The 14,589-nt window shown below is 32.6% G+C and overlaps 1 protein-coding gene across 3 annotated transcripts in view; it reads left to right on the top strand.

Moving 5' to 3' along the window:
* The first annotated feature begins 1,238 nt into the window (after positions 1-1,238).
* Positions 1,239-14,589, top strand: part of LOC145284782 (GTP-binding protein Rheb homolog) — a 194,282-nt gene continuing 180,931 nt past the window's right edge. The window contains exon 1 of one of the 3 annotated variants that reach the window (XM_080133749.1): positions 1,239-1,996. In XM_080133749.1, the coding sequence (XP_079989875.1) occupies positions 1,945-1,996 (52 nt within the window). In that variant the 5' untranslated portion in view covers positions 1,239-1,944. Of the gene's footprint in view, positions 1,997-3,308; positions 3,356-14,589 lie in introns of those variants that run through there. The other 2 variants (XM_080133750.1, XM_080133751.1) reach the window with 2 other exon arrangements.

The raw sequence follows: 14,589 nt of genomic DNA on the forward strand, positions 1-14,589 counted from the left end.
ACTTTAACAAATCTTAATGATAAGGACTCTGTCATTTTCTTCTTGGAAACTTCTTATCAGCAAGAGGCAATTCTAATGATTTTCACTCTAACAAACCTTAACGACAAGGACTTTGTTATTTTCTTCTTTTCGGAAACTTCTTGTCAACAAAAGACATTTTCATGTATTTCGTTTCTTAAATAAATATTTAACGATACTCTGTCTGTCTTTCCTGCTACCATAGACTAAAATTGTTATTGTGATCGTCGTTATTAGGTATTGGGATACAATACCTTATAACTCCAATATAATAACTCATGACAGAAGTCACAAAATAACAACCCTAAGTTCATTTTTGACAGAGGGTGTATAGCAATAGCTATTCGTTTTAGCAACGGTAAGTGTAAATATTATTCGTAAATAAAATGACTGCGTCAATCTTTGAAGTGAAACACTGAAATATTTGTAATTTACTAACCCTGACATAAGATAACACATATTGAAAGTGACGGAGAGAGAGAGAGAAAAAAAGATATTTTTAAAAAGAAATTACTTTAACAAATCTGTTTACACAAAATCTTTTTCTTAAACCCTTCATCGTTTCTTGTTGTAGATGAATATAAGGATTTTTAACAATTGTCTTTTTTCATATATGAGATATAAAAAAAAAAATACAGACAAAAAAAAAAGAATTCTTTATCAGAAAGACGATAGTAGATTGAACAAAAGTTTTACTACTAAAATGCAAAGGAATACTACAAGAAAGAAGAAAGTGAAATGCTTTTGTTGTCCATTCATAATATGAGTGACATCACTTCCCGCGAAGTGACATCACTTCCGTTTACAGATTCACACCCCAAGTCCACTTTACGGCAGCCGAGAATAAATAATGATACCAATAATTTAAGTTAATCACAATAAAAATAAAAAAGACATTTCTATTTGTTTCTAAATACTATCTTTTCAGTGTAAGGTCATTATTTGTTTTATTTATTTCAAAGTTCTATTTTCATATTACTTGTCTCTCTTACACACACACACACACACACACACATATATATATATACATACACACACATATATATATATATGTATGTGTGTGTGTGTGTGTGTGTGTGTGTGCTTTAGAGTGGATTACGGTAATTGCAGTTTTTTTCATGATTATCACTCCTCCCACCTCACCCGTTATTCTCTTCCTTTTACTCCCTATTCCCTCCCCATATTTGTTCTCTGGTTGCACACACTCAACTGTCATTCATTTCATTCCTCCCACTTCAATATCTCTATTGTTATTGACGCTTTATTTTCTCCCCCTCCTCCCCTCTATGTATTTCACTCCTAGCTTCCCCTCTCTATATCAGTCTTTAATACACATAAACAGGACCAGAAGGCTCTCACACTTACTAAGCAAACCTTAACTTACCCAGTCTGTTGACTCTTTTTTTTTTATCAACTTGAAAGTCTTCAAGAAAAAAAAAATACCTTTTTTTTGTACACATCGACAGAGGAAAACCTTTTGTAATTAATTCACACATTTTTTTTATTTGTCTATTCTCAGAACACGCACTTGTTTATAAGCTCAAACACATTTCTCTCTGTTTTTTTTAATATACACATATATAAATAATAATAGTAATAATTTTGTTTTCCTCTCTCCCCTTCCGCTTCTAAGAATAGTCTCCCCCTCTGTCTTTACTCGACAGTCGTCGCTCGTTTTTTTTTCTTCTCTCTCCTTACTTTCACAAACGTTATCGTCGATACTCGTCAATTTATGCGGTCTGACCGCCACTAAAAAAAAAAAAAAAAGTAATTTTTTTTTTGTTATGTAAAATTTGGTCTCACACCCACCCGAAACTGACACCCAACAAAGAAAGAAGGAGACGATTCTATACCCCCCCTTTTTTTTTTAATTTTTTTTTTTTTTTTTTTTGGTTAACGATTACCAAAGAGGAAAAAAGGTAGAAGATGCCGCCGACAAGGCAACGGAGAATAGCCATGATGGGATACAGATCTGTTGGTAAGAAACACAATCACAAAAAACACTTGTATTTATTTATTGTCAATATTATTGCTCATCAATACGAACTTGTCACATATATGTAATAGTATTATAAAAATATACTTACGGCAAGTAAGCTACTAAGAAACGTTGGTGCTTAAGCACTGAACTGAACTGACTTATGTTACTGTGCTATTTTTAAAAATCGTATTTTAAAATTAAATTTTGGATTTTACGATATCTTATTAATTGTTAGGCGAAATTACAGAATAGTTACAAAACGTATATTAAAAATGGCTTTCTAAATAACGTTATTTTAGCACGGTAATAAATGCATAAGTACCGAAACGTTCGTGTTTCATCCCATGAAGGTATTCGTCAGGCAAAGTATCTTTTAAGGAAAGAAATAAACATTTGTAGCTCGCTTGCCATAATTCTCGTAGGTACACTTTGAGCATTGAGTTCCATGGCGACCAGCGGAAAAATGTAATGGGTAAATGTTTCCTTTAACTACAACAGAACCCCGACCAATACAATTTTGTTCATATAGGTTTTTGGGGTCGCTGACAACGAATCTGATATCCAAACCCGTCACAAATTTACCGTTTGCATGGTATTAACCCCCTGAACCCTCGCACTATTTTGTGCCAACTCCCTGCCATCGTTTATGTTATTCTTACATGATGCGTTCGGGCATGGACGCGCGTAGTAAGGTGACGTCACATCGCGAAAGAATTTTTTAGCAGACATTTAAAATAACAAAGTTTTCAAAAACAAAATGTGCTTCATTTCTCTGTGTTACGTAGTTTTTGATGCTTTTTTAATTGATCTAAAAAACTAAGTTTTCACGAACGGTCTTGCCAAAGCATTTTTATTTTTCGTTTTTTAAAAAATTTTTTTTTGGAGGGGGGGGGGGTTCAATTATAAAACATGTACTATATTTAACAGGTGCTTCTGCAGTTTAATTTACCGTTTTTCCGTAAGTAACGCGCCGACATACACCGAGCAGAAGAACTTTAATTTTTCACAAAAATTCTGTTTACATATGGGGTAGGGCGGTGGAGTGGCAGGGGGAACGGGTGGTGTCCCCCCTACCCCTCCATCGCCCTACCGTACTACGCGCGTCCGTGCGCGAACGCAACATGTAAGAATAACATAAACGATGGCGATGAGTTGGCACAAAACAGTGCGAGGGTTCAAGGGTTAATACCACGCAAACAGTATATTTGCGACGGGTTTGAATATCAGATTCGTTGTCAGTGACCCCGAAAACCTGAGAAAACAAATTTTATTGGTCAGTGTTCTGTTTGTAATTAAAGTAAACATTTACCAAATAATGAAACCGTGTGTATACTGTTATAATGCATTCTTATATACGTATGTATTGCTGTTTAATACTTATATATTAATACTCTACCGTAAAAAGTGTAGCTATTGATACCGGCGATTTCAAAAGGTGTTGTGAATCCGGCCCATTAAACTTTGAAATACTTTGCAGTTTCATCAACAGCCAACAAACAGAATTTTTATTGTTTAGTATTACCCATTATGCGCATCTAACAAACATAATTGAATTTTCTGGTTATTAATTTTGAACACGCACACCTGCGTGAAATTAACGGATGTACATTTTCATCACTTTATTTGTACAATATCAGAGTTTTCTATTTTAAGTTTTATTTTTATGGTTTAAGTTTACTACAATTCTTCTGCCTACAAATACACGTGTCGATTTCATCTGTTCCAATTTGATGTATATATTAAATGTATCATCATTCCTATTACATGTACGCGTGTATCGTGATCTTCCTGTTTTTAAGCATATAACCTCCATTGTGTTTCGGATTGTTGATGCTTTGTATTTTTTCCCAAGTTCATGAGTATGACAACATCCAAAGAAGGTCGGCTGTTATATCAGTTGAAATGTTGTAAATACAACGCCCAAGATGAGAATAGTAGTCCGAAGCTATACTCCTATTAGTCCTCGCGCGAAAGAGCAGGAGGACACAAAATGTTTTAAATAATAATTTTTGTTTTGTGTGTATTGATATTCATATTACCCCCCCCTTTTCTATTTATTTAAAAAGAAAATACAACTTTCTTATATATAGGTCGTGAAATTGCATTCATCTGCAATAATCTAATTTGCATATTCTTTTAAACATTCATTTTAATTAAATCCCTAATTGTTTTTTCGGTTTACTTATAATTATATTCATGCAGATATTCTACGATTTATACTTCGTAATATTCGTGTAAAAAGGTTATAGTAAACAAATCTCTTTCTATACATATTTAAGATTTTGCCTACCAAACTCCTATCAGTTTTTTGATCGACATGAAAATTAATATATAGAATATTCGAACCTATGCGAAACTTTTTATTTGGGTCTTAGTCGGGGAAAATCGGTGCAAAAATGAAAGAAATGGAATTTGTCAAGTGAGGGTCGAAGAATGGCATTACGAATATGCATGCGAAACGTAATAGCTATTGGTTCTTGTTTTAATTTTTAGTTTTGCAACAAACATGTCTTCAAGTCAGGCATTAACGTCAAAGGAAAGGGTAAATCGTAAGCTAAATGTTTTTGCTTCAATTCTCGGTAGTAGCGCACTGGCGCAGTTGGTGTGGCGCACGCACGACTCGTGCGTGCGCTCACACACAAAAACAAAAACAAAAAAAACTGACTCGTGCCGTGCAGTCGTGCATCGCACGAGTCAAGCTTTAAATCTTTACTATATATTGGGTTCAATATAATAATAAATATGAAATCTGCATTACTCAGAATATATTTAAGCGTATTTTGGGTTTACACATAGATTCGAAAAAGTTGTCCAAACAAATATATAACAAATAAATGTTATCAAAGCAAGCTAAGTTACTTTTCTACCTAACTGAATAATTTTTTGGTGTTTTTATTTAATGTAACATGTTTACTCAACTCGAAAAATATAGTGTTTACCTATGTATTGGAAAATTAAAAATGGCTCCGGACTCTCTGTTGAACACGGTAAGTTTGGGAAAATGAGTTAAAAATTAAAAAAACTATACAAAATACTGTTAAAAACCCACCGAATATATGTCGGCCTATATCACGGTAACATATATTGAATTGAGCGGGTTTCTAATAGTATTTTGTACAGTTTTTTATTTTTAACTCATTTTCCCAAACTTACCGTGTTCAACAGTACGGCGACGGCGCCATTTTTAATTTTCCAAAACATCGATAAATACTGCATGTTTTTCGAGCTGAATAAACACGTTACATTAAATAAAAACACTAAAAAATTATCCAGTTAGGTAGAAAAGTAACTTATCTTGCCTTTAATAACATTTGTTATATTTTATTTTTAATTTTTTTAATTTTTTACAACTTTTTCAAATCTGTGTATAGCAATACAAACCCCGTAATTTACGACCGGGCAGTCTGCGTCTGCGGTCTGCTAAATACATGAAATTTGTCTTCTGAAATTCCGGTTGTTTCTTGTTTTTACTGATATCGATTACTTAGTACCAAAATCAACATTCAAAAACAGTAATTGTTTATGTCTGTCTTTGAAGTTGTTAGTTCATAGGTCTTAATCGCACAAGCTATGGTATTTTTAAGATAGTGCCCAGTAATCAGTAGATATGAATTTTCGTATAAATTCATGGCCTCTTGTAAAGTCTGTCATTGTGCTAAGGGAGATAACTCCATTTTACTAAGATTCGTTCATATTTTCACACGAAAATTCAGGACGCTAAATCAACGCAACTTATCAGAAAAACACGGCTATATAAAAATGCAATTATAAACTTAAAATATTTTCCTGCTAACACGAAAGTGAAGTCGGTTATCGACGATAATCCACGGGAAAAAAAAAAAAATACGCGAAAAGGAATTATTTTTACGGCAGGGAAAAGCTCGTTTAGGTCCGCCAAAATTAACTTTAATTGTTACATTAAAAAAAAAAATCTGAAATGTATTCTGTACCTCCCAAATTATTGAACAAAGGATTTTTAAAATTAACTTCAATAATTGTCTTATTGTCATTCAAAATTTAATTATAATTAAGTTTGAATAATGGTATTTTAATCTTTAAATTCTGTTTAAAGTTGAAATTCTGTTTCTAATTTTAAGAGTCGAAGACATTCCCTGTTTCAAATCTAGATTATAATGGCTAACTTGTTTTATAGAGAAACTAAAATGCATTATAATTTAATTTCGTTTTTGTAATAGGATTAGAAAATTATTTCATTTGTGCTGTTGCATTTTTTTTTGTATTTATTCAGTATACATACCATGCTATTTTTTTTTGGGGGGGGGGATAGAATTTCAGTTGAATTCAATTCTTACGGTATATTTTCTTTGAATTGTTAGATGAAAGTATAGAATAGTTCTCTCCCCCATGTTAAGAATGTATTTCTAAATAAATACTACATTCTTTTATTCCAACAAATAATCGATTGATAGTAAATAAAACCGAGTCACGTGGAAGCGAATAACACATGGGAAGTGGCCACATAATTATTTATTCCGGAACATAAAATCAACTTTTTAAAATTACTTTTTCACTACTTCTACAGAATTTGTGCTGACTTTTTAAATTTTTTTTTATTAGTTTGGCCCTGTTCAAATTCTGTAGAAGCACTATTTATTTATTTATTTATTTATTTATTTATTCATCTTTACACCAAGAGTGTATCTAACAACAATAAACAACAAAACTGTTATCAGTTTTATCTCTAAACTAAATTAATTTTCTGCGCAACTTGTTAAAGATAAACACGCGAATGAATAAGCAAAAGTCTGGAGAAATAAATATAATTTGGCAAGTTGTTAAAACGCAATTACAATTCCACTAATGTTTTAAAATAAATGCAGATAAGTTAGACTCCGACAATAGTTTTCGTACAGTTACTTAATGGACACCCAAGAAAATATCACTACTTACATCGACTTTACCGAATACTTTCGACACTGGCGAACGATAACAAGTTTTGCCGAATACACAAAGTTTATATATATATATATATATATATATATATATATATATATATATATATATATATATATATATATATATATATACACACACACACACACTTTTGTAATTTATGGACCTTGCTGAAATATTTAGAAAGCCATTCTTAACATAGTGAGGGGCCAGGGGGGTACTTATTTGTCACGTGTATTTTATTCGGCTTTCTCCGTTCGTAGACGGAACTGATGCCTACCGTACGCATGCAAATCCTTGTTTCTATTTAGCAACATCATCTTTTTTACTGAAAATTATACTTGTTTTAATAAATTTTTTAAGATGGAGGGTAACTGAACACATTTTTGCCTACGTGACTAAAACCTAGATCCAATTTTCCCGGGGACAAAATGTTTATTTTTCGAAATTTATTTCCGTTTTTAAAGTTTGGAAACTCAAATAACACGCTCCTCTATTTATATAAAATTCATCAGGCAGACTACGTTTTAATTAACTTTTTAATGTATAGTGTAACCTGGATATGAGACTTCTTCTCCGGTCCCTGCATCTCTCTTATATCCGGGTTACACTAATATCCGGGGGTTCTTATATCCGGGTTACACTAATATCCGGGGGTTCTTATATCCGGGTTACACTAATATCCGGGGGTTCTTATATTCGGCTTACACTGTACATTAACACCGGCTCTAATTTGGGACCAGAAGAAAATCTCTCTTGTATCAATTTTTCTTATATTCCGGTCTCTTATATCCGGGTTAGTCATAACAATTATGGGAGGGGGTGATGCTGCTACGTTTCCAATTCAATGTTTCATTGCGATATTCCTTTATTGTCTTATTAAAAAAAACAACAACGAAGTGATTGCAAATTATATGCATTTGGATTGTTTGACCAGTAAGCGGTAGAGTTCGGTCTTTTCGATCTCATCATCACAGCCAATTCATTATTTAATATTGTTTCTGAAAAAGTCGCAAAGATCGAAACGTTTACTTTCCAACGTTAGCCTAACAACTAATATACAAGCTATAGCTATTTTAGTATCGAACACTATTGGATTGTGTGTGTGTGTGTATATATATATATATGTGTGTGTGTGTATCTGCCCCCAAATGATACTATATAATCTGGTAATAAATCAGAACTTGTACATTATTCAATCGAATCAGTTGAGATTTAGTCATTTGGCCTGTAGTCGAAGCATGCATTTATATGTAATAAAGCATGTTTATATAAATACAACTTTAAATATACAGCAGTAGTTGTTATTGGGCACTACCATATAAATGCAGGTTCTTTGGATTATCCAATCTCTCTGAAGAAACCTATGCCTGGAATAATATATGACTCCGCTCAGTCTTTGCATACTAAGGACACCCACTATAAGGGTGTATGCACGTGTGTAATTGCGAGGCAAAGGTTGCGCAATTTCCACAATTTCTCTCCTGAGTTGGCACTGTTTGATTCTAGTGACAACGATAAATTCAGGACGACTGGAAACAATGCCGAGATAATTGGAAAGTACATGTAGCATCTGGTATTCCCAAATGCAAATGGTCACCTATTTTAGTATTGACAAAGTTCAACGTAATTTAACGTCAGTGCGGTGTGTCGACGTGATCATGTTGTAAAGTTGGCTCATGCAAGTACTAGCTCTTGCAATAAACTTCGTATCCCTTGAAATTTAAACTGCGTTTATTTTATTTTTGTTATAAAATACTCCAGTCTTAGACCATATAACGACAATGATCTAAAGAAATAGCCCTGGTTGACTCGTACATATAACGAGAGAGCTAATTTAATACCTGCATTGTTTCTAGGTATCTGATGGGCTTGATTTGACTTTATTCCATGTGTCTTTTTAAAGTGTTGATATTTTATAGTCGATTTGGAATACTATAAAAGTTTAAGCAGTTTACGTTTAATTATTTTACTTTTTCGATTGACACTGTATTATTGCGATGTATAACTAATGCCAATTGAAAAAAAAATATATATGCTCTTCCAGAAATATGGTTATTTCTATCATACTATATGTTTTCATTATTCTATATTGTAATGTAATATCTATATAGTCGTTTATGCATGCAAAATACAGTATTGCATTTTAGTCTATGCATCCTAAATTCTTGATAAGTGTGTGTGTTATATATAGCCATGCAAAACCTTTCCTTTTTATTGCTTAAAAAATGCATTACACAAAATTAAAAGCCATTAGACTTTGCTATTGCAACTTCTAACAAATGGTTGCACCATTAATGCAGCAGTATTTTTCTCTCTTTTTCCCTGTTGCAAATTAACGCCCGTATGATGATCTAATATACCCTCCTTTCTCTCTCTACCATCGCCATTCTGAGTGCATTCCCACTCTAGTAGTAGTGGATGATGATGATGGTTGGGGTGGATGTATGAATGAAACGTCTAGGTTGCTGCTGCTGCTACAACTACGTTTTTTCTTTTTCTTCCAATGCCTTTTTACTACATCCTGATTATTGCATACTACACAACAGCAGCCCTTGACTTATTCAGTTTATTATGCATGAAGAAGAAAAAAAATAAAAACTATAAACTTTTATTATTTAATATTTATACATGCTCTTTTCTGATGCTTAATCTAAAGCAAAGTACATAAACACTATTTGCATGCATATTAACGATGTACTAGGTACGGTTTATTTGTCGCAAAAATAAATCGAAATTTGAATTCAGTTAGGGTCTCTTGTTTAAACGAATGCGAGACTGCACTGCAGCAATCGAAGACCCTGTATGTCTATTGGTTAGCATGCCAGACGCAGGTTACATCATGGTTGGCTTGTTCAAGATGGTTTTCGTCTTATATATATATATATATATATATATATATATATATATATATATATATATATATATATCACCTACCGACCTTCTATAAGTCTTGTCTTTCTGTTTGTGTAAACAATTAAAAACTAAGCCCTATCCATATCAAACAATTAGTTTCGAGTGAAATTGTGCGAGAAAATCAATGGTAGTATTAATTTTGTACAAGGGATTTTAATCAATAAAATTGTATAGGTCTACATTTACATTTTAAACTTAAACGGTATTTGTTATCTTTACGATTATCGTTTCTACTTCACTTCCGGTTACTCCTTTGTTTTTTGCTTTTTTTAATCGATTTTATTTTTACTGTATCTTTTGCTTATTAAATTGTTAGTGAAAGTACTTAATAAAGTAAGCCCCCCCCTTCTCATGTTAAAAAGGCTTTTCTAAATAATAACGTTATTATTTAGAAAAATATGAAGGGCAGCCGGAAGTGAAATGGAAACGGTAATCGTGAAGATAACCACAATATTAAAGGCTTGGAGGTGGAATATACAAGTGTTTTCACCCATTCACGTACAAAACAGAGGTCGACTACGAATTTATTTAAACTGAAAAAACAAAACAAACAAAAAAAAAACAATGCCCCCCCCCCTCCCCCGAAAAAAAAATCTCGACAAATTAAATACTTTAATTTCTTCATTAAATTATTTTCGGTGTCGATTAAAAATTTTTGTAAAGAAAAAAAAAAAAAGAAAAAAAATCTTTATTTACCATTCAGGTACTCGGATGGGATAAGTTTGCGAATTTTTTTTATCTCCTTTATACCCGAATGAATGATATTTCCTTTGCCCAAGTCTTACCTGCATGAATGAAGAACAGAAAATTGTCACCATATTTTCTGTTTTCTCATCAAAACTCTGTATGACAAAATCAGGTTCCAAAACCTTATTAATGTGACCCCTTCTGCAGCCCCTCCCCCGCTCTTTTATCTAAAATCTAATAGCCCCCCCCCCGCTTTTTTCTATCTCATTTTTGGTATGCTTAAAATATTTCATTCATTCCAGTAGTCAGAATACCCGACCCCTTCCTACCCGTTTTTTTTTTTTTTTTTTTTTTTTTTAACTACTTCGCAGCATAAGCATGTATAGGGAGTACGCCCTTTTTCTCCTCTTCCTCCAACTGTAGTCGCCTTCAGTTCTAGGAATGTAACTGCTAACGCTAGGCATTCTCATCTTCATGACTGTTATATCAGATTTTGATATTAAAATGAACAAGAATGATCCCACATAAAAACTATGTAACCCAATAATGTACATTAATTCAAATGACAATACAAATCATCCGTGCCCTTAAAATGATATCCTCAATGCATTAATCGTTAGGACTTTAATTTTTTGATTTTGCAGTTTAAAATGAAAGGTAAACCTTATTTAGAGATTTATCTTTTTAAAGATAATTCTGTGTGAACACCCTGTTAAACTTGGCAGAAAAACTTTAAAAAAAAAAATGAAAAAAAAAAACGTAATTATTTTAGAATGGATGGGAGGAATCAGTTTCTTGTATATTTTTAATGAAAAATTATCCCCACTTTTCTGGGCCATTCTAATTTTTAAGGCAGTAGACTACATTTTTACCACTAACTATAAGTCAAATTGGCAAGCTCGTAAAACCACATGTAATTGCCTACAAATGTAGATTCTCCCTCTAATTATGTATTTACTAATGGATGTTGGGGATAATTCTCATCTTATTTTGTGCTTTTTTTTTATATTTGAGATGATGGAAATACATAATTTTTCATTTGACAAAATATGATGTAAACTTTGAAAGTTCGAGTCTTTTTCAATTTTTCAATAACCAAATTTTAAAAGAAGCTAATATTCGAAGTCCCTGGTCCCCCCTCGCCAATCTTTCACGAAAAACACCCGTCTAGCTGAATCCACTGTGAAAAATTTCCCCCACTCTATATCTGTGCCTAAATCAAAACGCGGATTTCATGAACAAAGCTTCTTTCTCAGAACTGCACGCCTGTGGAACTCTGTTCCGTCTGCCTGCTTCCCTCCGGACTACAACTTGGATGTCTTCAAGTCTAATGTTAACAAATTCCTAATGAACCGCCCCCCCTAATTAAACACTTCATCAAATCTCCTCACTAACGTAATGTACATGCAATAACCCTTATCCCTGAGTGGCTTCCGGGCCTTGATAAGTGGTGATCATTGTGTAAAAAAAAAAAAAAAAAAAAGTATCAGAAAATTTCCTCAGATTCCATGCTGACTTTGCAGCCTGAGAACAGGTTCAAAGCGTTTCTTTGAATTTATTCAAATAAATTTAATTCTGCTTTGTCATATTCTATAGCAATTCTGCTGTTCAATTTTTCACTGGATTTTTACCCCCACCCCTTTTTAATTGATTTTTTTTTTAATAATATTACTTCAAATTCTTTCGAGTAATGTAATTATTTTTCCACAGATTATACATCACTAGCTGTACCTATCTGGCATCATCCAGGATGCAGTGAAGTCTCGCTCTGTTAGCAGAGCATCGAATTGCCACTACAACCCCATGTGGACGAGTGTTTGCTCTTAAGAAAACAAGGCCACCTATAGGCTGTGGGTTGTGACTTGTGATGCCTTAGGATGGGATCCTGGTGGCTGAACCATTCTTCCATTATGATCATGACTTCAGCTATCCAGGAGATTGGAGAAATCCAATTCAATCAATCGTTTGGTTACATCATGTCTAGTATTTATAAATTCATCTCCAACCATATTATTCAATCTGATTCTTAAAAGATCAAAATCTTATTTCTCCTCTTTATTTTATCTCAAATAGATACTTGAAAGCAGTGGCTGAGGGTCAATTGTGTTGAGAACAAAGATTGCCAATGCCAAGGAGTTATATATTCTAAGAGTAATGTATTTTAGAAATAGAATTATCCTCCCTATAGAATTTGACAAGTTTATTCAGTATTAAATGACCTATAGATGGTTGATATGCCACCAAACCAAAGCAGTGAAGTCATTTTTGTTACACTGTTTGATGCGCCGGGCAGTACCAAATTACCTTGCTTAACATTAGGTAGAGTATTTGACACAAGGTTTAAGAGACCAGATTTCTGAGAAATGATGGAATATTATTATTGTGATTTTGTAGAAAAAGTAATTTCTCGATGAAGTAAAGTGGACATTTGATGCCATGGGGTCTGGCTTCATATGCTTAGAGAGGTTGACAGTAAACCATGCGGCTTGTATCAAGCGCGAGATCTACTTCACCGGAATGTTTGCTATAAGATTTAACTTGAACAAGGGAAAGTGAATTAAAGAAATATGGATTCAAAATTTTAGTTTTTATTTGTTTGTACCTTTTTAAAATTAATGTGGACAACTATTATATTTGATGTAAAACAAGTTATCCATATCGATTTTTATTTTTAGGTGATTATTTAAAAATGTTTAACAATCAATTAGGCTGAACTAAGTAATTTTAAAAATAAATTGTAGTTAAGTATGTTATGTTATTTCAAATGGTACAACAACTGATGAAAATTGTCTAGTTATAAGCAAGATTTTATTTGTCAAATTAAATGCTGTTTGAGTCTGACTTTGAAACTCCGACTGATAACTTTGTTAGCTTTCAAATCGAATACTTATTTTATTAAATTTTATCATCATATCCAGTTTAATGCCTATTTTACATGTGGATGTACATTGGTTGGTTTTAAGAAACTGATTTTCAAAAGTAACCTATGTCTTGATAGGTCTTTATTTATCCCACTTTCCCTTTGGTTCATTTCTATCACTTCCTTCCAGGTTTTCCTCGATCTTGTGAACTAGCCCTGCTATCTGAGCTATTCTACATCTAATAGCCCAATAACTCTCATCCATTCGTTCAACATGGACATACCATCCCAGCCTCCTGTTCTATACCATTCTGATTTCATCTTCTGTTCATCGAAACTAAGCTCATTTTTAAGACTCTCACTACACCTCCATTATATCCTTCTCATCATTTCTTTATGAATGATAAAAATTTGAGAGAAACGCTTGTTCTTCTAGTGTGTTTAAGTGTCTGCCATTTTGCAAAGATTTAAGTGTGTTTGGGTCTGTCCTGTTTTTAAAAATACATTTCTGAATCTGATAGATAATTTGAGAAGATAAAGCATATATTTTGACCCGTAATAATCTTGGTCCCTGTACTCTGACCATGCTGATTTTTTTTTCTCTTTGTTTTAAATGTACTTTTAATATTATGTATCATTGCCAAGTATTAGAACTTATTAAAAAAGATACTTTTACAAAATATAAAATTACTGAATTTGGTCTTAATTTCATATTCTTGGAAACTGATTATATCAATGTTTGCAGATTTGCGCAAAAATAAAACAAAAGGGAAAGTAACCTTTGGGCTAAGGTGGTAATTGGAGATTTGCTTGTTTTTTTTTTTTTTTTTTTTTTTTTTTTTTTTCTTGAAGTCATTTTCTGTGATATTTCCGGTTTGTTTTGCATATTTGTCTTCATTTTGTTGGCCTCAAAATTCTTCTCCCAAAAGTGATCCGTTCTTGATAAGTTTGAGACTAAAATTTTGATAAGGTTTCTATTCTCTTCAATGCTGAATGGTTGTCATCTATTTCATAATATTCTTTTCTGTTCATCTGTACATTATCACTTTTCACACATTTAAACAAAGATAGATTGGTGACTAATCTGATGTCAAAAAGGTAAAAAGAATCTAACTTTACCCATTTTAAAATAAATTGCTCCAAAATCAAATTTGTGGGACTAAAAAAAGTACATTTTTATAGTGACATTTGATTTGAAGAATTGTTTTTATGG

Source organism: Euprymna scolopes, chromosome 9, assembly GCF_053919585.1.
Source record: "Euprymna scolopes isolate OS-2025 chromosome 9, ASM5391958v1, whole genome shotgun sequence".
NCBI lineage: Eukaryota > Metazoa > Mollusca > Cephalopoda > Sepiida > Sepiolidae > Euprymna > Euprymna scolopes.